The 22,204-nt window shown below is 42.9% G+C and overlaps 1 protein-coding gene and 1 pseudogene across 2 annotated transcripts in view; one reads left to right on the forward strand and one right to left on the reverse strand.

The window, feature by feature from the left end:
- LPXN (leupaxin) overlaps window positions 1-6,155 on the forward strand; it is a 40,671-nt gene extending 34,516 nt beyond the window's left edge. For both annotated transcript variants that reach the window (XM_028111389.2, XM_028111390.2), the window contains 2 exons: window positions 4,467-4,615; window positions 4,887-6,155. In XM_028111389.2, the coding sequence (XP_027967190.1) occupies window positions 4,467-4,615; window positions 4,887-5,156 (419 nt within the window). In that variant the 3' untranslated portion in view covers window positions 5,157-6,155. The remainder of the gene's footprint in view (window positions 1-4,466; window positions 4,616-4,886) is intronic.
- Window positions 6,156-13,121: 6,966 nt separating this feature from the next.
- LOC114215232 (mitochondrial calcium uniporter regulator 1 pseudogene) lies at window positions 13,122-13,753 on the reverse strand (annotated as a pseudogene).
- Window positions 13,754-22,204: the final 8,451 nt, after the last annotated feature.

Here is a 22,204-nt window from a genome sequence, read left to right on the forward strand (position 1 = left end):
CGCATCCCAAAGGTTTTGAATAGTTTTGTTTTCATTTTCATTGGTTTCCATGAATTTTTTTAATTCTTCTTTAATTTCCTGGTTGACCCATTCATTCTTTAGTAGGATGCTCTTTAGACTCCATGTATTTGAGTTCTTTCTGACTTTCCTCTTGTGACTGAGTTCTAGTTTCAAAGCATTGTGGTCTGAAAATATGCAGGGAATCATCCCATCCTTTTGGTACCGGTTGAGACCTGATTTGTGACCTAGGATGTGATCAATTCTGGAGAATGTTCCATGGGCACTAGAGAAGAATGTGTATTCTGTTGCTTTGGGATGGAATGTTCTGAATATATCTGTGAAGTCCATTTGGTCCAGTGTGTCATTTAAAGTCTTTATTTCCTTGTTGATCTTTTGCTTAGATGATCTGTCCATTTCAGTGAGGGGGATGTTAAAGTCCCCTCCTATTATTGTCGATGTGTTTCTTTGCTTTTGTTATTAATTGGCTTATATAAGTGGCTGCTCCCATGCTAGGGGCATAGATATTTGCAATTGTTAGATCTTCTTGTTGGATAGACCCTTTAAGTAGGATATAGTGTCCTTCCTCATCTCTTATTACAGTCTTTGTTTTAAAATCTAGTTTGTCTGATATAAGGATTGCCACCCCAGCTTTCTTTTGATGTCCATTAGCATGATAAATGGTTTTCCACCCCCTCACTTTCAATCTGGAGGTGTCTTTGGGTCTAAAATGAGTCTGTTGCAGACAACATATCGATGGGTCTTGTTTTTTAATCCAGTCTGATAGCCTGTGTCTTTTGATTGGGGCATTTAGCCCATTTACATTGGGTAACTATTGAAAGATATGAATTTAGTGCCATTGTATTACCTGTAAGGTGACTGTTACTGTATATTTGTCTGTGTTCCTTTCTGGTCTGTGTTACTTTTAGGCTCTCTCTTTGCTTAGAGGACCCCTTTCAATAATTCTTGTAGGGCTGGTTTCGTGTTTGCAATTTCCTTTAGTTTTTGTTTGTCCTGGAATCTTTTTATCTCTCCTTCTATTTTCAGTGACAGCCCAGCTGGATATAGTATTCTTGGCTGCATATTTTTCTCATTTAGTGCTCTGAATATATCATGCCAGTCCTTTCTGGCCTGCCAGGTCTCTGTGGATGGGTCTGTTGCCAATCTAATGTTTCTACCATTGTAGGTTACAGACCTCTTGTCCCGAGCTGCTTTCAGGATTTTCTCTTTGTCTCTGAGACTTGTAAGTTTTACTATTAGATGTCAGGGTGTTGACCTATTTTTACTGATTTTGAAGGGGCGTTTCTCTGTGCCTCCTGGATTTTGATACCTGTTGACTTCCCCAAATTAGGGAAGTTCTCTGCTATAATTTGCTCCAATATACCTTCTGTCCCTCTCTCTCTTCATTCTTCTGGGATCCCAATAATTCTAATATTGTTTTGTCTTATGGTATCACTTATTTCTCAAATTCTGCCCTCGTGATCTAGTAGTTGTTTTATCTCTTTTTCTCAGCTTCTTTATTCTCCATCATTTGGTCTTCTATATCAGTAATTCTCTCTTCTGCCTCATTTATCCTAGCAGTTAGAGCCTCCATTTTTTTATTGCACCTCATTAATAGCCTTTTTGATTTTGACTTGGTTAGATTTTAGTTCTTTCATTTCTCCAGAAAGGGTTTCTCTAGTATCTTCCATGCTTTTTTCAAGCGCAGCTAGTATCTTTATAATCATCATTCTGAACTCTAGTTCCAACATCTTACTAATGTCCGTATTGATTAGGTCCCTGGCAGTTGGTACTCCCTCTTGTTCTTTTTTTTGAGGTGATTTTTGAATCTTGTCATTTTGTCCAGAGGAGAATAGATGAATGAGAGAACAAAATGCTAATGGGGTAACAATGACCCCAGAAAAATATACACTAAACAAAGCAGAAGAGACCTGAAACCAGGGGAAAAGAAAGGGAAAGAAAGAAAAAAAAAAAAAAAGAAAAAGAAGAAAAAGAAAATGATAAAAGAATATGGTCAAATATGATCAGGCTGGTGAATAGATCAGTGCCACACCCTAGATTTTGGACGTATTTTGGTCTGTTAGAAGAAACTGCCTTCCAAAATTTTAAAGAAATAAAAACTTATATATGTACAAAAATAAGGGTAGATACAATGAAGGGATGGAATATGAATATAAAGATGAAAAGTATAAAAGATTTTATAAAAGGAATTGGTAAGATAAGTTGGTTGAAAAAAGAAAGAAGAGAAATTAAAAAAAAAAAGCGAGAGAATGTGATCAGGCAGGAGACTAGAACAGAGCCATACACTAGAGATTTAGGGTATATTTTGGTCTGTTAGAAGAAACTGTATCCCAAAATTTTAAAGAGAGAACAACTTTATACACACACACACACACACACACACACACACACACACACACATACACACACACACACACATATATACACCAAAAATAATGTTAACTACTATGAAGGGACAGAATATGACTCTAAAAATGAAAAATAAAAAAGATTTTTAAAAAAGGGATTGATAAGATGTTGTTTGAAAAAGAAAAAGAAAAATCAAAAAAATATATAGAAAAAGAAGAAAAATTAACTTTGAAAGACTAAAGAATCAGGGGGAAAAAGCCATGAATTCTATGTGCAGTATTCCCCTAAGTGCTGGAGTTCTGCTGTTCTCATTGATCGGTAAACTTGGTCTTGGCTGGCCATTCTTGCTGATCTTCTGGGGGAGGGGCCTGTTGCCGTGGTTCTCAAATGTCTTTGCCGGAGGCAGAATTGCCCCACCCTTGCAGGGTCCGGGCTAAGTAATCTGCTTGGGTTGGCTCTCAGGAGCTTTTTTACCCTGCAAGCTTTCCATATAGCTTTGGAGGATGAGAGTGAAATGGCAGCTTCCCAATCTTCGCCCAGAGGAGCTGAGAATTCGGGGCCCCACTCCTCAGTGAGCCCCCAGAGAAAAGCAGTCAATCACTCCCGTCTCCTCGCCTCTGGTCGCACTCTCTGCTCACCTGACCTGTGACTGAGTGTTTCTATCTCTGGCACCCAACTCAGTGTGGAGTCTCCAAACCCAGCAGATCCCCGCGGTGCGCTCCCGCACTGCTCCTCCCGGGGGAGGAAGGGGAGTCTCCCCGGATCTGCCGCTTGTTGGGTCCCTGCTGGAGGAGCAGGGGCCCGACTGTGCCGCAGATCACGGTTTATGGCCACCCCAAGCTGAGAGCCCGCGCCTCGGCTCCATCTCTGCAGCCGGCTTCCCCGCTCCGATACCTGGGAGCTCTGCCGCACTCAGGCACCCCCGGTCTTTCTGTGACCCCGAGGGTCCTGAGACCACACTGTCCCGGGAGGATTCCACCCCCCGCTTAGCCACTGGAGCGACGTCCCTCAGCAGAGCCGAGGTCTAAAAGTTCCAATTTTGGGCTTTGTGGCACAATCACTTGCCAGTAGCTGGCTGATGGAGGCCCCCTCCCCTGCCGTCTATTTCCTGAATATCGCCTCAGATTCACTTCTCCACACGTCCTACCTTCCAGAAGGTGGTCGCTTTTCTGTTCAGAGAGTTGCTGCTATTCTTTTCTTCAATCTCCTGTTGAGTTCGTAGGTGTTCAGAATGGTTTGATCCCTATCTAGCTGAATTCCTGGGACCAGACGAAATTTAGGTCTCTGCCTACTCCTCCGCCATCTTGCTCCTCCCCCCATTCATATATATATTTTAATGGACCTAAATTTTTTGATTTTTTTTAATTTATTGGTTTTTAACTTGCTTTTGAAATTTGAGCCAAGTTTACTACAGTTTTCTCATTCCCAGGTTAAAGAGGGTCCCACTCAGTTTTGATTCACATCTTTGTATGGCTTAAACTGTTACATTTAGAATCTTGCATCCATTTGGAAATTATTGTTTCATAGTACTTTCTTTTTAAAGATTAAGCTCTTTTGTGCAGGTGCTGTTTTAGGTACTAGAGTTATAACATGACAAGACCAACAGTATCTAGTTTCAGAGCCATGCTCCAGTTCAGGATGACAGACCACCAAGGTAGTTTCAGATAATGGTAAATGCTGGAAAGATGATTTTAGAAAAGATGAAGTGATAGATACGGGTAGATAACAGGTGCCTCTGATAGGGTGATATTTGAACCGATTTCTGAATCATCAGATGAGATTAGCCACACCAAAGCCTGGGGCAGAGCTATGCAGGCCAGCACGATACTTAGTACAGAGATGTCGAGCAGGAATAGACCTTAATACTAAATGCTGGGTATGAGCCAGGCCTAGCACTAACGCACCTGTTCCCCATTACCTCCTGTATTTATGTATTTATGTATTTCTCTCTCACGTATTTCTTACAATGAGCTATTGAGGTTCGTATTGAATATGAGGACACTGAGTTTGGGAGAGTTGAAATCACTGGCCTCTTCTCAGCCTCCAGCTTAGTGGAAGGTGTCACCCTGCACCATGAACTGTTGATTTTACTTCTCCAGGCTTTCATGAGAAGGACAAGAAGCCATACTGCCGGAAGGATTTCCTAGCCATGTTCTCACCCAAGTGTGGCGGCTGCAACCGCCCCGTGTTGGAAAACTACCTTTCAGCCATGGACACTGTCTGGCACCCGGAATGCTTTGTGTGTGGGGTCTGTACACTCCTCTTTTGGACCTCTTTTGGACTGAGGGAAAGTCAAGAGTCTTCCTTTTTGAGGGGCAGAACAGCAACTGGGAAAAGGGTTCACAGCTTGGGGTGAGGGATTGATGCAGGCCTGGTAAAGGAGGCTGGGGGCACTTGCTCATGTCTTTTGCAAGTGGGTAATAACTGGCAGGAATTTCTAGGCTGCAAGTTTTACTTTGCTGTTGTTCTACTTCTTGACATCTGCATTCCTTTTTCTTTCCCTTTGCTCTGTCCTGCAGGACTGCTTCAGCAGTTTTTCTTCCGGCTCCTTCTTTGAACTGGACGGACGTCCGTACTGTGAGCTCCATTACCATCAGCGGCGGGGAACACTCTGCCACGGGTGTGGGCAGCCCATCACTGGCCGCTGCATCAGTGCCATGGGCCACAAGTTCCATCCCGAGCACTTTGTCTGTGCTTTCTGCCTGACACAGCTGTCAAAGGGCATCTTCAAGGAGCAGGACGACAAGACCTATTGTCAACCCTGCTTCGTGAAACTCTTCCCCCTGTAATCTCAGCTGAACCCACAGTCTCCGCAGATCCCCTACAAAATTTAAACCAGGCGGGGAAGGAGTATACTTTGTTGTTACTGCTCTTCAGCTCAGTGGGCGTATAGAGAAAGTAAAGGTAATGAACTTGTAGTTGTTACATGGCTAGGCTTGTTTAGGTTTTAGATTTCTAGTCTTATTTTTTTTTTCTTAATCAGGTACTTGGATTTAGATCTGGGTCCCACTACTCGTGCCTCTGCAGATGCATCTTCCACATGCACACATTCATTCCACCGCTGGTTTTCTCAGATTTCTCTGCAGCTGCAGATGCATCTTCCACATGCACACATTCATTCCACCGCTGGTTTTCTCAGATTTCTCCCATTTTCACTCCTGCGATGGCCCTCTTCCCTGGGCCTTTTCATACCTCCCTCATTTCCCCGTGACTCACTTTCCCATGACCAGTGCATTGTCCTCGCTGTCAAGAATCCTGATGCCCCCCCAAAGCTCTCTGCATCTCTCTTCAGTGTACTTCTCTTTTTCAAGAGCAAGTAGATTTTAACTGGACCACTTTGAGTACTGACATCATTGATAAATAAAATGGCTTTCAGTTTTAAGGTCTTACTGTCATGTTTGGAGATAAACTGCTTCCTGTGTTATATACTCAGCACCATGTGCAGTTAAATCCATATCGTATCTTTTGTTTACTTCCATACAATAGGCACTTTTTCTTAATCAAAAGAAATTGAAAGGAGGGACTCCTGTTCACCAACTTTTCTCTTGGTTTGGGCCCATAATATTCATTTTATTTTGTATTTTGAACTGAGATGATTGAATCATCTTAAAAGGTGGCATAGCCTCTTAAAATTGTTTACCCAAAGTGAAAAACCAAATCTCCACTAGACACTTGAAAATTCATATTTGTATGCATTTCTACAAACTCATGCAATTGTGTATATTGAATAAGTTCAGTTTTTCTGTATATCAATTATATCTCAATAAAGCTGTTTTTAAAAAATGAAACATACATCTTCCTCAACTTCACAATTATCTCAAAAGACAAACAAGATGGCTGTTTTATCTCTAAAGAAAGTTGCTATAAAGGATCATTTGATAATTTCCAGTTTGGATTAGGAAATCTAAGCTCCAGAGAAAATCTCCATTTAATTATTTGTTCATCTGCAAAACATCAAAGTATATTTGTAGAAAAGCTTGTCAGTTATTAACAAATCTGACTTTCTCATGTCCTGGCTCAAGTAAGCTTCAGGAGTCCTGCTTCCTCGAAGGATATTGATAAGATCTGTACTATGTCTTTCTTACCATGGTCTTAATTATGTGACTATTTTATTTTTTTAAAGATTTTATTTATTTGACAGAGAGAGACACAGTGAGAGAGGGAACGCAAGCAGGGGGAGTGGGAGAGGGAGAAGCAGGCTTCCCGCTGAGCAGGGAGCCCAATGTGGGGCTCGATCCCAGGACCCTGGGATCATGACCTGAGCCGAAGGCAGATGCTTAATGACTGAGCCACCCAGGCGCCCCTATGTGACTATTTAAAAAAAAACAACCCAGAGTTTAAGGTACTGAGGAAAAATCCTTTACCGAGGTTATTTTTAAAAATAGGACCAATGTATATGTATATAATGGAGTATTATGCAGCCATCAAAAATGAAATCTTGCCATTTGCAACGATGTGGATGGAACTGGAGGGTGTTATGCTGAGCGAAATAAGTCAATCAGAGAAAGACAAGTATCATATCTCACTGATATGAGGAATTCTTAATCTCAGGAAACAAACTGAGGGTTGCTGGAGTGGTGGGGGGTGGGAGGGACGGGGTGGCTGGGTGATGGACATTGGGGAGGGTATGTGCTATGGTGAGTGCTGTGAATTGTGTAAGACTGTTGAATCACAGACCTGTACCTCTGAAACAAATAATACATTATATATTAATAAAAAAAAATAGGACCGATTTAATGTCTTTAGACTGGTATAGGAACAGGTTCCTTAGAGAATGATTCTTGTTAAACTTGATCACATCTGTCTCCTTCATGGGAATGGATCGTAAGGGGTTTTTGAGAATTACAAGGAAGTGGTAACAGGAACTCCAACATAGCCAAGCTGCATGGGAGTTTTGCGCAGGGAGCCGTCAGGCCTCCTGCCCTGTTTGGTTGAGACCAGACTGAGCAGAGTATTCCTTCTTCTTCCAAACACCGTCCTTACAGTAGCTGCACTCTATGATGTCATGTGCAGGTGCCAGCATGACAGCGTTCGTGGCTGTCTTGGCACTTTGACAAAGTTCGCTTGAGGTTGTAGCCCTTAAGGAAGAATGTTCAGGTGCTGACACTTTTCTTTTTTAAGGATTGGCTATTTTGAGATACTGGTAGAATCTATAGATTTAAAAAGCCGGAGAAAAGGCAGTGTTGACCAGGTGCAACTAAGAAGTGAAGACTTTTTCTCCTTACAATAGTGAATGTAAGTGGTAATATTTGCTCAAGAGGAGAGCTGCATTCAGGGCCTTTCAGCAGCAAGGAAACCATTCACAAAAAGTTTTCCTTAAAAAAACAAACAAACAAACAAAAACCCAAGAGAAATACTGTTACTCAAACTGATCATCTACCTGTTTACTCTTGGTTCCAAGTAACTTCTAGCTTTGAAAAGATAAAATCTACCTTGAGGGAATGGGGCTTTTCCACCAGTGAGCACTATATATTTGTATATTTGTATCTATATCTACATATTTATATCCACATATATATATTTCTCAAAGATAAATTTCTTAATTCATTTGGCCAGTTATTCTTTGGGATAAATACAGAGTACTCCAAGGTGGAGGCCAACAATGATTCTTCCATACAAGTTCTTCTATGGCGGTAGGATGGCTACCAGCCACATGCTGTCTCTTTCATGATCAGTAGAGGGAGGAAGAGCCCTTTCTCCAGCTTTGCAAGTGAAAGTCCTAAGATTCATCCTCACTTGGAGTAGCTTAGGTCATTACTCACCAGTAATTTTTACTGGGGAAATGGATTATGCAGCTTGGCTTAAGACAAACCAGACCATTCCTAGAGTTAGGGGCCGGGCTAAGTTCCTGAAAGCACAAGGGCTGTGTGGAGGAGATGTGAATTCTTTAAAAATCTGGGTACTGGTAAGAAGGGGGTAATGAATCTCAAAATTCAGTGACTATATATATTTACAAGCAAAAATATTAAAGCATTTCTGAGTTTCAAGGTAATACAGACGGTAAACAAGCAGATATTTCTAGTGCCCCAAGGGAACATGTCTGAGAACCTAACAGAAATCCAAAGCAGAGGACAGCCAGGAATGATGGTGTCATGAAGAAAAGGGGGCGGAAGTATTGGTCTTCGCTGGGACCCTAGAGATACAGCATTAGGAAGCATCAAAAGCAGCTTCAGTCTGTGAATCTGAAGAGCGAGCTCTTCCAGCTGAAATAAAAATGAGAAGGAGTGACAACTTTAGGGGCAAGTGTCTTGGGCACAAGCAGGTTCCTACTAAGGGCAGTGGTGGCAGCCACTCACACATGGGGCTGAAAAAGTGACCACCTGCCCCCTGAATCCTGTGGAGGCTGTGTTATCAGGTAGAACTCACTATGAGGGCAGCACCTAAGTGCTGAGAACCCAGAGCTCAAAGGAGAAATGGAAATCTACTGGGATCCACTGGATGAGAAAGAAAGAAATCTCAGATAAGAGCTGGGGCTTGAGTTGTGCTTGTTACAAATTTATAACTTTGCCAGGAGGCAGCAACATCTCAAATTTATTCTATAAGAAATAAGACAGTTTATGTAAGAGCTTTCTCCTTCCTAGATATAGTAAACACACGGTACCTAAATGAGTTTTCTGTGGGAAGATATGTCCTAATTGCATTTAGGTTCACAGATTGTGGATTCTGGACAATTGAACAGACCTGCTGGCATCCTGCTGAGCGATTCTTCTTCCTTCCTATTTTGAATATCACCACATCTCAACAAAGACTGTATTCTAGCAGGAACACTTTGGCCTGGGATGACTACTTCAATTCCACTGAGATGATATCTCAGGTCACAAGTGCTGATGGAAAAATCTCCTATAGCTCAGCATGAGCAGACCAAGAAACCAAAGAGGACTTGACTTCCTTTGAACTTGACTTAAAGTATGTCAACTTAACTTAATTAAACCTAAGTTATGTCCTATGACTGGACATAATTGGGGATGTGAAATTGAATGGGAGTACCACATTGCTCCCATCTCTGGCACAGGTGGCTAAGTGGGGCTGTCCATCCCTTAGCTCTTGGGATGGACACACATCTCAGGCCTGACCAGTAAGTGTACTTTGTTCTTCTGGACCAAGGTGATTGGATCAAGCATAGTCCTGTGACCCAAACAAAGCCAACTAGATTTTCCCAGAACCTTTGCTGGGTTTACTGGGGAAGAGATGTTCTCATTTTGTTGAGATTCTAGCTCTGACCATAATAAAAACACATCACTACTGAGAAATAGCTTTATGGTCACTTACGGGGAGCCTGCCTGAGAGAAAGAAGCCAACACAGAGGAAAGAACTGCTGAGTCATGAAGAGGCCATGTTTCAGGGTGCCTGGGTAGCTCAGTTGGTTGAGCGTTGGATCTGGTTTTGGGCTCAGGTCATGATCTCAGGGTTGTAAAATCGAGCCCCGAGTAGGCTCCATGCTCAGTGGGGAATGTGCTTGGGATTCTTTCTCTCTCCCTCTGCCCCTCCCCCCCATTCTCTCTCTTAAATAAATAAATCTTAAAAAAAAAAAAAGGCCATGCCTTCTTTTCTTGAGCCACGCAGTCCTACCATATCAACACCTTAACCCCAGACCAGGAAGTTATGTGAGCAAAGAAATCTTTTTTGCCTATACTGATTTGAGTTGGAATACTATCACCAAAGAATTGTGTAAGCAGAACAGGCCTATTCTCTCCTTTATAGACTTAAAGTCTTGTGAAAGAATGGATAAATGAATGAACAAACCCAACAGTGACACTCTATGAACATTGCATGTCACCTTGCAAAACTATTACACAAACATCTGATCTTCCCAGGGCTTTTTACATGAGAGCACAAAGAAACACTTTGTATTTTAAGTCTGAGGCATCCTGTGGATAGCTGTATTCCTAAAATACAAACTTCTTGATCCTGTCCAAGTTGTTAGTAAAACTGAGTAATGTGTATCAATATCTCTAAGGGGAAGGAGGGAGGAGAGGGTGCTGTCATTCTCTATGCCAAAAATGTGTTGGAAATCATGTTAAATGTGCTGCTTTATCTAGTGCTCATCCATAGAAAACTATTATAGCTTTAATGTTACTGTAATGCTATGTATTTATAAGGAAAATAGTTTTAGAAAAATCTTGATGTTTTACTTGCAAACAAAAAAAGAAAATTTGGAAAATTTTAAGAGAATTGGATTTACCTTTATCCTAAAAGTTGGTACTTGACAAAAATTGCTCAGAAGAGGTTGAGGTTGAGGAAGAGAAAGAAGACATTTATAGTGATTTTGAGAGGCGATCTTAGGATACTTTTCAGTGCTTTGGAGGCTGAGGGTGATGATTTTCGTTATGTTCAATGACACTTGGAAAATATGACTTTCCCTCTCCAGGTGCTCTTGCATTTTCAGACACGAGTTAAGAAATATTAGAGGCTCAAAAATAAAGTGAGGAGCTTAGGAGAGACATTTTCCTAAAATAATCTAAAATTTGAAAGGCAGTGAAAGTGGGAGGGGAGAAAATTATAGAATATATAAGGGAACTTGTGAGTTAGACAAGATGAAATTTCCAGAGCTTCCAGCAAAGGAAGAAACATGGGTTAGAAGAAGGTGACATACGACACACTCTCTGTGAGGTAAAGAAAGGCAGTGAGGATGGGAGGGGGAGCGTCACGCAGTGAGTGACAGATGACCTTATACAAACGGCCAGGGGAAGCTATCACTTATTCTGGAGTGTCTCGGAGTTTGGGTTTTCCTAGAGGTGGATCCTGAGGCTAGGATTTGTGCGCACTAGTCTATTGAGGAGGGGATCTCTGGATGTATCGGTGGGAGAGATGGGAAAATGAGAGAGCAAAGGGAAGCAGGCCAATTCACTGTGCGCTGATGTGAACAGGTTACCGCTGCGTGTGGGAAGATGGAGTTCAGGGTTCTTGAGGATCTCTGGAATTTATTGTAGGACCCATGGGATGTCAACCAGTGCCCATACCCCACCTCTGCGTCCTCTAGCCTGCTCCACTTTGCAAGCTGGACATGTTTCTGTGGCCAAAGAAAGCCCTTCATCTAAGTCACGGGTGCTTGAGCACTTTCAAAGAGCATGAGTGTGCACCTTGCAGCAGTGCCAACAGATACGGGTGGGGAACTCACAGTGTCTGTTGGGGAAGTTATGAAGGGGTCAACATATGGGCAAATACTCATTAGAAAGTTCTTCCGATCACTGATAATCATAATACTTTGAAACAATACATTTTGTTTGCAAAGCTTCAAAATATTCCCAGCTCTGGGAAGCTTAATGAATTTCATCTAGTGTAGTAAGTGGTAGAGGGGATCTGAGGAGGAGAGGGGGCAAGGATTACGATTTCCAGTTCACCTATGGAAAAAATGATCAATTACACGAATAGGCCAAGATCACTCAGTTTTAGTGATGACACTAGAACTGGACCAAAGTTTGCCTCATCTTTGCCTGGGACACTGGCTCTTAGGCTGAGGCTCTACATCAATGATTTAAAGCCCGTCTCAGAAATATGGCCTGGGCGATACATTTTCAGGAGACAAGTGAGGGCACCAGGACAGGAAAGTGATCCACTGCTGCAGCCTGGGCTGTTTTTGGTTATAGCATCAAGAACAGTAGCTTTGGCACCAAACAAATCAAAGTTCAAATGTTGATTCTTCCACTTAGCAAACTGCGTAAACCTTGGTTAAGCCACTTATCTTCTCCAAACCTGTTTCATAATAGGCTAAATGTGGGGAATAATACCTCCCACGTGGGTTTGCCGTGAGGATTAACCAAGATAATAAGTGAAAAAAGGGCTCTGTAAACCACCTCAAGCCATACATAAAAGGCATTGACAAAAGAGTCCAAGAGCTAAATGAAGTCAACATCGCTTCCATCTCTGGCATTGCCGTGGAGACTGTGAAACCATGGCAGGCTTTTCGTTGTTTCTGTATGATTTTAGAAATCTTTTTTAAGGCTCAGGATGAAAGCTGATGGAATTGAAAATGCTGGGAGATTAGAAGAGCTTGAATTTGAGCCCATAATCTTCCTGTGCAGCAACAAATTGACAAAGCAATGCTCTCAAGTGAGTGATTTCCACGGCGCAGGAAATCCATCCCGTTAGCTGCTCACCACAGATAGAAAACAGAGAACCTGGGTTGAGGAAGCAGAGCCACAGGGAGGAAGTTCGGAAACCTTCCAATGTTATGATTTTCACTGCCTGTCATTGGCCTAATCATAATTCGAGGGAAATACCCGGGAAAATCCTTATCATCATCACTACTTCTATCAGTCTGCTGGGACTACCATGACAAAACACCAGAGGAGGCGACTTAAACAATAGAAATGTGTTTTCTCACCGTTCTGGATGTGGGAAGTCCAAGATCAAGGGGTCAGTAGGTTTGGTTTCTCCTGAGACCTCTCTCTCTGGCCACTTTCTCACCGTGTCCTCACATGGCCCTCTCGCTGCGTGCCTCTCTAGTATCTCTTCCTCTTCTTGTAAGGACACCAGTCCTATTGGATTGGGTCCCCACCCTCTGACTTCATTTAACCTTAATTACCTCTGTAAAGACAACTTCTCCAAACACTGGGGACTAGGGCTTTAACATAGGAATTTTATGGGGACATAACTCAGCCCAAAACATTACTTCAAAGAACACAGTGGCAAAGATACCATTCTACATGCTTTCTGATGGCCAGATCGGTGGTGTCACTCTGTTAGCTAATCCCAAACTCACCAACGGGCAAATTTTGGTCTTTTTTTTTTTTTTTTTTTTAAGACACACCTTATTATCTCCACAGGTGATAAAATCCCAGAGGCACCGATAGGCAGGTAAATACAGACCTGCTAAATGTTTAATATTATCAAGCTTGTGTGACTGGAGCGTGGTTTTGAGACTGTTGACCTCGGGTCTATCTTCCTGTCTGTCTGGGTAAGGGTGAGATCTGGCTTGGCATGAAATGCCACCCTTTCTGTCTTCACTTCCTGAAGCTTCCTTTCATTCATTGAACACAATTCTTTCACTCTGCTTCTTTCTAGGTTGAAATCAAACTTGCTCTCTGTCCAGATTTTCATTGCTTCATCCACTACTTATTCTTTTAACAGATGCAGTTCCCGTTTTAGTTTCTCACTTTCTGCTCTGAGGGATGAAAATTCGTTCTTCTCCAAAACAGCTACTCCATTTGCCACATTAGCACCCCGAGATGTTATTTGCCGAAGAGTGACCTCGGCTGCATCTTGGTGACCAGTCTCTGAAATGATATTCCTGTTGGCCTCCATGGTCTTGACCAATGTATATATAGTACATAATGATTTCTGCTTGTTGTGTGGTGATCCCATCTTCTTTGAGTTAACACAAGAAGTCATGGTTCACTTGTGATGACCTTGGGAGTGGGTCTTGCCTTCGGGTGTGGGTTTCCATCCAGCTCTGCTGCTCACGCGTTCTGTTACCTCGTGCAGCATCCCTTGAGTTTTGATCATTTGTTCATTCATTTCATGAGCATGAACATCTCTTTTGAGATGTTTTGTGGAAAAGAAAGTTGCATTAGAGAGGTAGCTCTAAGGGTAACCTGAGCGGAGAAGTATTTTCTAGATATTTGTATGCTGAGGGGATGAGGGCTGCAGCAATGGGGATGCTGGAGCTTAAGGTGAAGATTAAGATGAATATGGAGATTTAAGATGAAAACTTGATTAAACCAGGTTCTAGAGGAGACAGATGAGGTGGAGGCAAGAGCCCAGATGAGAGTGTTATACTTAGGAAGGAGGATGGTCCCGTCTTCTATGTGTTTATATAGGCAAATGCGCTGTGATACAGAGGATGGATGTTGGTTTCCTTTTCAAAGGTGGGAGATATATTTCAAGGCACCAATTTAAACTGTTCCTTTTTATTTTTCACTAACAAATAAGCCTTCAAGGTTTACAAACTTACAAAGAGATAATTTTCCATTTTTATCTCCCCCTTTTTAAGTAAGCTCCATGCCTAACGTGGGGCTTGAACTTGTGATGCTGAGGTCAAGAGTCACATGCTCTACCTATTGAGCCAGCCAGGTGCCCTTTCCATTTTTATTCCTGATGAGAATCACATAGTGCTGTTTTTAAACTACCGTGTCTGGTGAGTTAAGGACAAATTTTTCAGAAATGAGCCCCTCAAGTGACATTTCTGTGCCTAGGTCTCTGTGTCTCATCCAATTTACTAAATAGAGAATCTGGTGGGATTTACACTGTCTACAGGCACTGTTCTAGGTTCCAGGAAGTAGCCTACGAGGAGTGAGACACAGTGTCTCTCCTCAAGGAGCTTGAGGAAGGGTGGGCTGCACATTCAGTCCTAATATGAGCTTGTCCACACAGGATAATTTCTTCCCTGACAACAAGGTCATGAAAGACATAGGGACATGGGGTGGGAGAAGCGAAAGTAGAGATCTTCCTTGACTTACAACGGGGTCACATCTGGATAAACCCATCTTAAGTGGAAAATATTGTAAATATACGTAATACACCTAACCCACCAAAGATCATCGCTTAGCTTAGCCTACCTTACTTGTGCTCAGACACAGACATTAGCCCCCCATTGGGCAAAATATTCTCACACAAAGCCTACCTTAAAATAAAGTGTTGTCAGTCTCATGTAGTTTATTGAATTCTGAACTGAAAGTGAAAGACAGGATGATTGTGTGGGTAGAGAATGGTTGTGGGTATATCGGTGGTTGGTGCTTGTGATGGTGGGGCTGACTGGGAGCTGCAACTTGCTGCCGCAGCCCCGCATCCTGAGAGAGGATTGTATTGCATATCACTGGCCACAGGAGAAGATCAACATTTAAAATTCGAAGTATACTTTCAGCTGAACGTGTATCACTTTCACACCGTCATAAAGCCAAAAAATCATAAATTGAGCCATCATAAACTGATGGCTTCTGAGAAAGGAAACAAAAGGAGAGAGAAAATGTACAGAACTCAATATTATAAGGCACTTTGGGAAAGTGTTATAAATAGAAGGCCACACAGGTTTTCCATAACCCCAGAGAAAAACTTCATGGTGGAAATGGCTATAATTTGAACCTACACGTGGAAGAGAGAAAATGGAGCATTCCAACCAGAGGGAAAAGCATGAAGTAAGGCAAAGGGGGAAATGTGCATGGTGTGGGAGTTGGAGAAAGGAGCTCATCTGTTGAGGATCCCCTTTGGACCGCACTCTGTGGTAGCTAGCTGTTTGGGGGTTTGTGAGGATAAGAGGTAGAATACACAGTGGTTGTGAAGAGAAATCAAGCTGGAAAGGTTGGTTGGGTCTAGTTTGCTTTGAACGTCAGGAGGCAGAAGCTGCACATTATCCTGTGGGCAGCAAGCGAGCCATTATGGTTTTGAACATGGTGGATTGAAGAGAGGGGGAGGCAGTGGGGGAGGGGGACTGGCCACACACAAGCTGAGGTTCCAAGCTTCCCATGCACGCTCCATCGTCCCACTGGGTTTTAGTTACAAAGCACAGATTTGAAGATAAAATTATCCATAATTTGAAGATGCGAACTGCAGAGCATTAAACCCCAAGAATGGGGCCCTTCTTGGCACAGGGCCCTGCGTGACTCCACTGGATGCGTGTCTGTGAAGCTGGCTCTGGAGTGACCTTTAAGAATATTGTTTCAGGGGCGCCTGGGTGGCTCAGTCGTTAAGCGTCTGTCTTGGGCTCAGGTCATGATCCCGGAGTCCTGGGATCGAGTCCCGCATCAGGCTCCCTGCTCCGCGGGAAGCCTGCCTCTCCCTCTCCCACTCCCCCTGCTTGTGTTCCCTCTCTGGCTGTGTCTCTCTCTGTCAAATAAATGAATAAAATCTTTAAAAAATATATTGTTTCAGTGGAAGGGGTAGGGTAGTTGAGGCTACAGGGAAGGAGGAGAGAATGGAAGATGAGGTAGACCACCCTTGATAATTTTGATGGTAGAGGCCCTGGGATAGCACAAGGGTATGCTGGGGTGGGGGAAAGCCTTTTGAGAGTCTTGGGGGAAGGGATGGATGACTTAGGAATGTTTGTGGACACAGAGGGTAGGAGTGAATAAGGGAGGGCATAGAGAATGGGCAGTAATTGCAGTAGCAAGATCTCACAAGAGTAAGTTGAGGCAGGATCAACAGTGTGTGAGTGGCAGGGACCACCTGAGAAAAGAGAAGAGAAGCTCTAAGATAGGAAGGCGGAAAGGAGACAGGATGGATTCAAGGCATGGCCGAGGCGAAGCTAACATCAGATGGCCTCACTCTCAGTAAAGGAGGGCAAGACATCATCCTCAGAGAAGCCAGTACATGAGTGGGGCTCAGGAGTCAACAGAAGCTCAGGAAATTCTGGGGAATCAATGGATAGACACAAGCCAGGAGTCTTAAAGCCCTGGGTTTCCAATATGCTGCTAATCAGTGGCATGGCTTTAGGCGGATCACTTCACCACTATGAGTCTGTTTATTCCTGGAGAAAATTAGATATTTACAAAATAACACATTTATACGGTGCTTAGTATTCTGAGTACTTTGCATCCATTAACTTAATTAATTCTCACAAGAACCCTGTAATGAGAAAGCGAGGAATGGAGAGCCTAACTGACTTCATGAGCCTTCCAGGCATTAGTGGGGAGAGCTAGGATTTGAACGCAAGCAGCTGCTCCGGGGGCTGTGCTTATCTCCTCTGGGCTTTGGTGTTTTGCGTACCATAACACCCAGTGATCTTTAAGTTCGTAAAATGTGCTGACATACGCTGTGTCCATGAAATAAGCTTTTTAGACAGACTAGTAGCTTCTTGACTCTAACTCAATGAAGACCAGCTCTCCTTCCCAGCCAGCACCACTGGGAATGGCTCATCACACGGAAGGCATGAAATGGCCGCAAGGTGGCAGCGTTAACTCAAAGATGGAAGGAGAGACACCGCTGTTTGGGCTTGAACTAGCCCCCGAGTCAGAATTGGCCCCTGTCTTGCCCTTCATTTTTCGGAAAACCCAAGGTATAGCTATTTGGATGTGAAGTCACTATGTAATCTTGTGAGGAGACCAACTGTTGAAGGAGCCCGAGAAGTCAAAGCAGAAGTATTCGCTGGGACTCAAGGGTCTTCCAGAGGGAAAATGAAGACACGCTCAGTGCTGTGAGAAACTGAGGCTCAAAGAGATCACGTATCTGAGGCATCTGTTCAGTAAGCAGCACATTCTAGGTCTCTCACTCACCACTGCCCAGGACCATTCCACTTCACCATGATAATAGTCTCCATTTTTAGCTGTGTAATTTTTTAAAATATTAAACACTGATAAAGAAGAGTATTAAATTATTTTATAGAGCCAGGTGTTTTTGGCTAGATTGTCTCAGTTGTTCCTGTTGGTCCTAGAAGTGAAGTTTTCTCTGCTTTCCTCCTCCCCCCTTCTGTCTTCTCCCCCTTCTCCCTCTCCTCCTCCTTCTCGCTCTTCTTCTTTCTTTTTTCCTTTTTTATTTATTCATTTGAGACAGCGAGATACAGAGAGAGAGAGCAGGAACAGTGGGGAGAGGCAGAGGCAGAGGGAGAAGCAGACTCCCTGCTGAGCAGGGAGCCCGACGTGGGGCTCGATCCCGGGACCTGGTGATCATGACCTGAGCTGAAGGCAGTTGCTTAACCATCTGAGCCACCCAGGTGCCCCTCTTCTTCTTTCTTCTCTTTCTTTTTTCATCTCTCCCTCTCCTCTCTTTTCACCTTGGTTGCTGTATTGATCAAATAAAATAATGAGGGCATCTAGTCTTCAGAGCTGGATGTGTGGATCAGGAGATTAGATGCTACAAAATTCCAAGAATGGTGCAAAAACTCCTTGGTCTCATTTGACCTAACTTGCCACCTATTTGGCCACTTCGTATTTCTTTTTTTTTTTTTTAAATAAGAATTTTTTTTTTAATTTGTTCTAACAGGAAATTTTTCCATGAAAATATTTTCATGAAAAAAGTAAGTAAATAAACTTCACCAATGGGGCCAACTTTACTGGAACAGGCATTTGTGAGAGTCTATGAGAAATAGGACCTTTTCTAGATTCTGAGAGCTTCCCTGATCTTCCACACTGACTCCTACAGGAGCCGTACGGCATGGTGTAAAAGTACATAGACTCTGAGTCAGACCAACTTGAGCATGTCCTCACTGGAACTACAAGATGCTCCAGGTTTGTCTGGTATGTTCCGGTCCTAAAACCAGTCATTTCTCCAAGGAACCCTGGTTCCTTCTCTTGGAAAACATTATTAGAAAACAAGGTATATATTGAAGTTTTCATATCTGTAAAATTGGGAAAGAAATGCATTTCTTACAGAGTTGTGTGAACTTTAAGTGAAATAACATATGTATGTAATAAAGGCCTGAACCATAGGAAGCACCTCTTATCTGACAACTCAGGATAGAATCCTTTGCTTCTTATAGGCTCCATGTTAAAGCACATTGAAAACCAGATTGATTGGAGGAAAAAAATTCCTGAAAGTGTTTTGATCCACAAAGCTCCTCGGAACTTGGAGCTCTTCAATCCGAGCTGAGTTTAGGTAAAGTGGAGATTCTGATGTTTACCATCTGTATTTGGCATTTAAAAAGTTCTCCCCATTTAGTCTTGGAGAAAGAACCAAATTCCACTACCCACAAGAAATCTGTTGGCTGAGGAGGGACAGTTGGACCATCCAGATCCTTTGAAGACATTTTTGATGGAACTTGAGATCAATAATTTTCACCTGTGCTTGAAGAACTGGGGCTCCCCCTGGGCCTAAAGCCTCTTCTGTATCATGCCAATGTTTCATTCCCTCAGGAAAGTGGTTGTTTTGATTGCTCGTTTGCATGAGATGAGCCCTGGGTTGGGGTTGAGACCTCGGGAAACATCCCTCCAGAGGATCCCAGGTCTGCCTGGCTGCGCGCTCCTGGTTGGCCCCAGCCCCCTCACAGTTTGGGATGACTCACTTGGGCTCTGAAACAAACTAAAAGCACCCCAGCTGCCTTTGCACTTTTACTACGTAGCCTGAGGAAATCTTTCACTCTTTGAAATCTGAGGTTCTCAGAGCCTAAACAACTTTGCTTTTCTTTTTCAGATTCAAAAAGTCTGGTACTTGAAGGCAGTTAGATATGAATTGAGATCTCATAATTCCCCAGGAACCAGGTATGTTTTCCTTGACCTTTTCTAAAGCAGCATTCTTCACGCTGTGGGTGAAAATAATGAGTTTGTCTAGGAGAAAGGGGCTCAGAAGTAGGTATAAAAAATGACTCAATTCTATTTTCTTCATTCACCTCTGCCACAGCTCATAAAACATGGAGACAGAGTGAGCCTCCCATAGGTAATTTTGGCTCACCTTGTCTTAAACAGGAACTGACATAGTCATTGCCAGATAGAATACTGATACCAATTGGTGTTAATAAAACCCAGAAGCCATGTTCGTATGATTGACCAACAGTTTAGCAGAAAAAGAAATAAATTAGTTTGTGTTGAGCACCCACCACAGACCACATAGTGGCTGGATTTTTCCATAGTTTATCTTACTGACTCCTCTATTGATAGAGGGAAATTGACTTGCCTACAGTTGCCCAGCTAGTAAACATTAAAACTATTATTCTAACTCAATTGTTGAGCTTCTAGTCCATTCATTCATTCAACAAATAGATGAGTGTATAATGTGCCTGGCACCAGTCTAGATGGTGAATAATGATGCACAAAACAGTGACAGACCTTGTCTCTTTCTTCGTGAAATTCAGTCTAGTCCTTTTCCATTGAAGACCCTCTTCGGAACTCCCCAGATGGGATGTGATGGCCAGGGGTGAGTCTTCAAACCCCTTTAGAAACAACTGTGATGAAACTTTTATTTCCAGACTCTCTATCTTGGGGATTTAGGCTTCTAAAATTCCTTAAGTTTTAATGTTTTTCAGTTTTCAACACATTTTCTTATTTCTTATTTCTCAAAGAAGGTGGTCTATTCCATATTATCTTTAAATATTTAAAAATGTCTTTATTCTTTCAAGGCTCCTTCTGATATTTATTTTAGGCCTTTTCAGGACTTGGGTAAGAGAAATACAGTGGCAGGAGCACCACGGGGTTTGGATTCTGGCCTTGAAACCCTTGAGGGATGGCACTGGGCTAAAGAAGCCTCCAGATTTCTCTTTGCTGCTCTGGATCCAGACACATTTATCAATAGTGACTACAGTGCATAATGGAAAGGGTTGTCCATCATGAGAACAAAGAAAATGCCTTGAGTATTAATTGCTAACATATGAAGATGGCAGTCTGGGGCAGTTCAGTAGAGGGACTGTGTGATAACTATAGCTTAGGTGAATATAATCGGGTGGGCAGTTCTAACCAAGGAAATTGATCAAGCAAACATTTTGAGAAGGTGCTTTGGAATACAATTCAGAATCCGTGCTGTTAGCTGCCTTTCATTCTTGGAGTCTTTCCAGGTTGTTTATCCTCTCTTGGGTTGGGGAAGAGGTTGGTTTCTGAGCTAGGAGGGTGAAGTTCTTGTTAGTTAAAGGATCACAGTACTTAATAAGTGGTTTTCCCTTCCTGGTCTCCGTGCCCCCCCACCCCCCTGCCGCCAATGAGCAGCAATATTTGGCTGGAACTCCAAACCTTGAACTAGACACTTTATCTCACCAAGTCTTAGTTTCTCCATGTATATATTTACATGAATATAGGTATTTTTATATATATGTGCATGTGATGTAAGATGTATAGTATACATGACTCATGGAATTGTGATTAAATGTGGAACTGAACACAAATAGAGTTTTATAAACTCTAGAAAAGTAGTTCTCAAAACTGGGGACAATGTTGCCCCCCACCAGGGGGGAACATTTGAGACATTTGGGAGTGTCTGGAGACATTGTTGGTGGTCACAACTGGTAGGTAAAGGCCAGAGATATTGCTCAACATCCTACACTTCATAGGACAGCACCCCCCCCCCACCCACACCTGCAACCAAAGAACTGTTCAGCCCATAAGGTCAATGGCACAGGAGTTGGGAAATCCTGCTCTGGGGCATTGCATGGATACTGCAATTAAGTAATTGTGTGATCTCAAGGGGGCACCACCTACCTCAGCTTTTAATATGTAAAATCAAGAAATTGCCTATCATAGATGATAGGATATAGTAACCGCGAAATTATAGAGAACAAGCACAAAGCACAAAAGTCAAAAGGAAACAGAAAAATCAAAGGACTGGATCAACGTAATGGAAAGTGCTACAGTTTGGAAAGTTAGTTGGTACATTAAGGGATGGGAATCTATCAATAAGCAAAAGCAGATGAAAAATATACAATTGTAGGATTTATCCTAAGGAAAAAGGAAAGAACGAGGAGTCACGTGCAGGGGTATTCACTGGAACATTGTTTGTAAAGGCGAAACACTGGAAAGCAAGGAGTGGCATGGTGAAGCTTGTTCCTGTCCTGTAGCATTTCACGGGCTGGCTGAGCTCGTTCTTGTGACACCAGCACAGCGCTGGTGTGTGTAACCCTCGCCCAGACAGGACAGGCTTGGCTGTCTCCTTGTTTGATGCTATAAGAAAGGCTCCTAGTGGTGAACATAGCATATTGTATAGAATGGTTGAATCACTACTGTGTATATCTGAAACTAATGTAATGTGGTGTACTAACTACACCCCCCCCAAAAAAAATGCTCCTCAATCTGATGACCACAGCTGCTTTCCAAGGTAAGCCAAGGTCAAGCAGAGCTGAGGCATTTTCCCCTTCTCATCCCTGTTTCTCCCTTCCTCTCCTCCCTCCACACTTTGTCTCCCTGTTGAGCCCTTCCCCCCAACCCCCCCCAACCCCCCCCCCCCCCTGCTCTGCTTCCAGGGACAGGAAAAGCCTGTAATCGCCTCGGGCTGAGGGAAGACAACAGTGAGAGAGACCGTGCACTCAAATCAGGACACAAGCCCTTCTCCA

Source organism: Eumetopias jubatus, unplaced genomic scaffold, assembly GCF_037043125.1.
Source record: "Eumetopias jubatus isolate StellerSeaLion01/CBP00866 unplaced genomic scaffold, mEumJub1_p1.0 scaffold_13, whole genome shotgun sequence".
In the NCBI taxonomy this organism is placed as follows: Eukaryota; Metazoa; Chordata; class Mammalia; order Carnivora; family Otariidae; genus Eumetopias; species Eumetopias jubatus.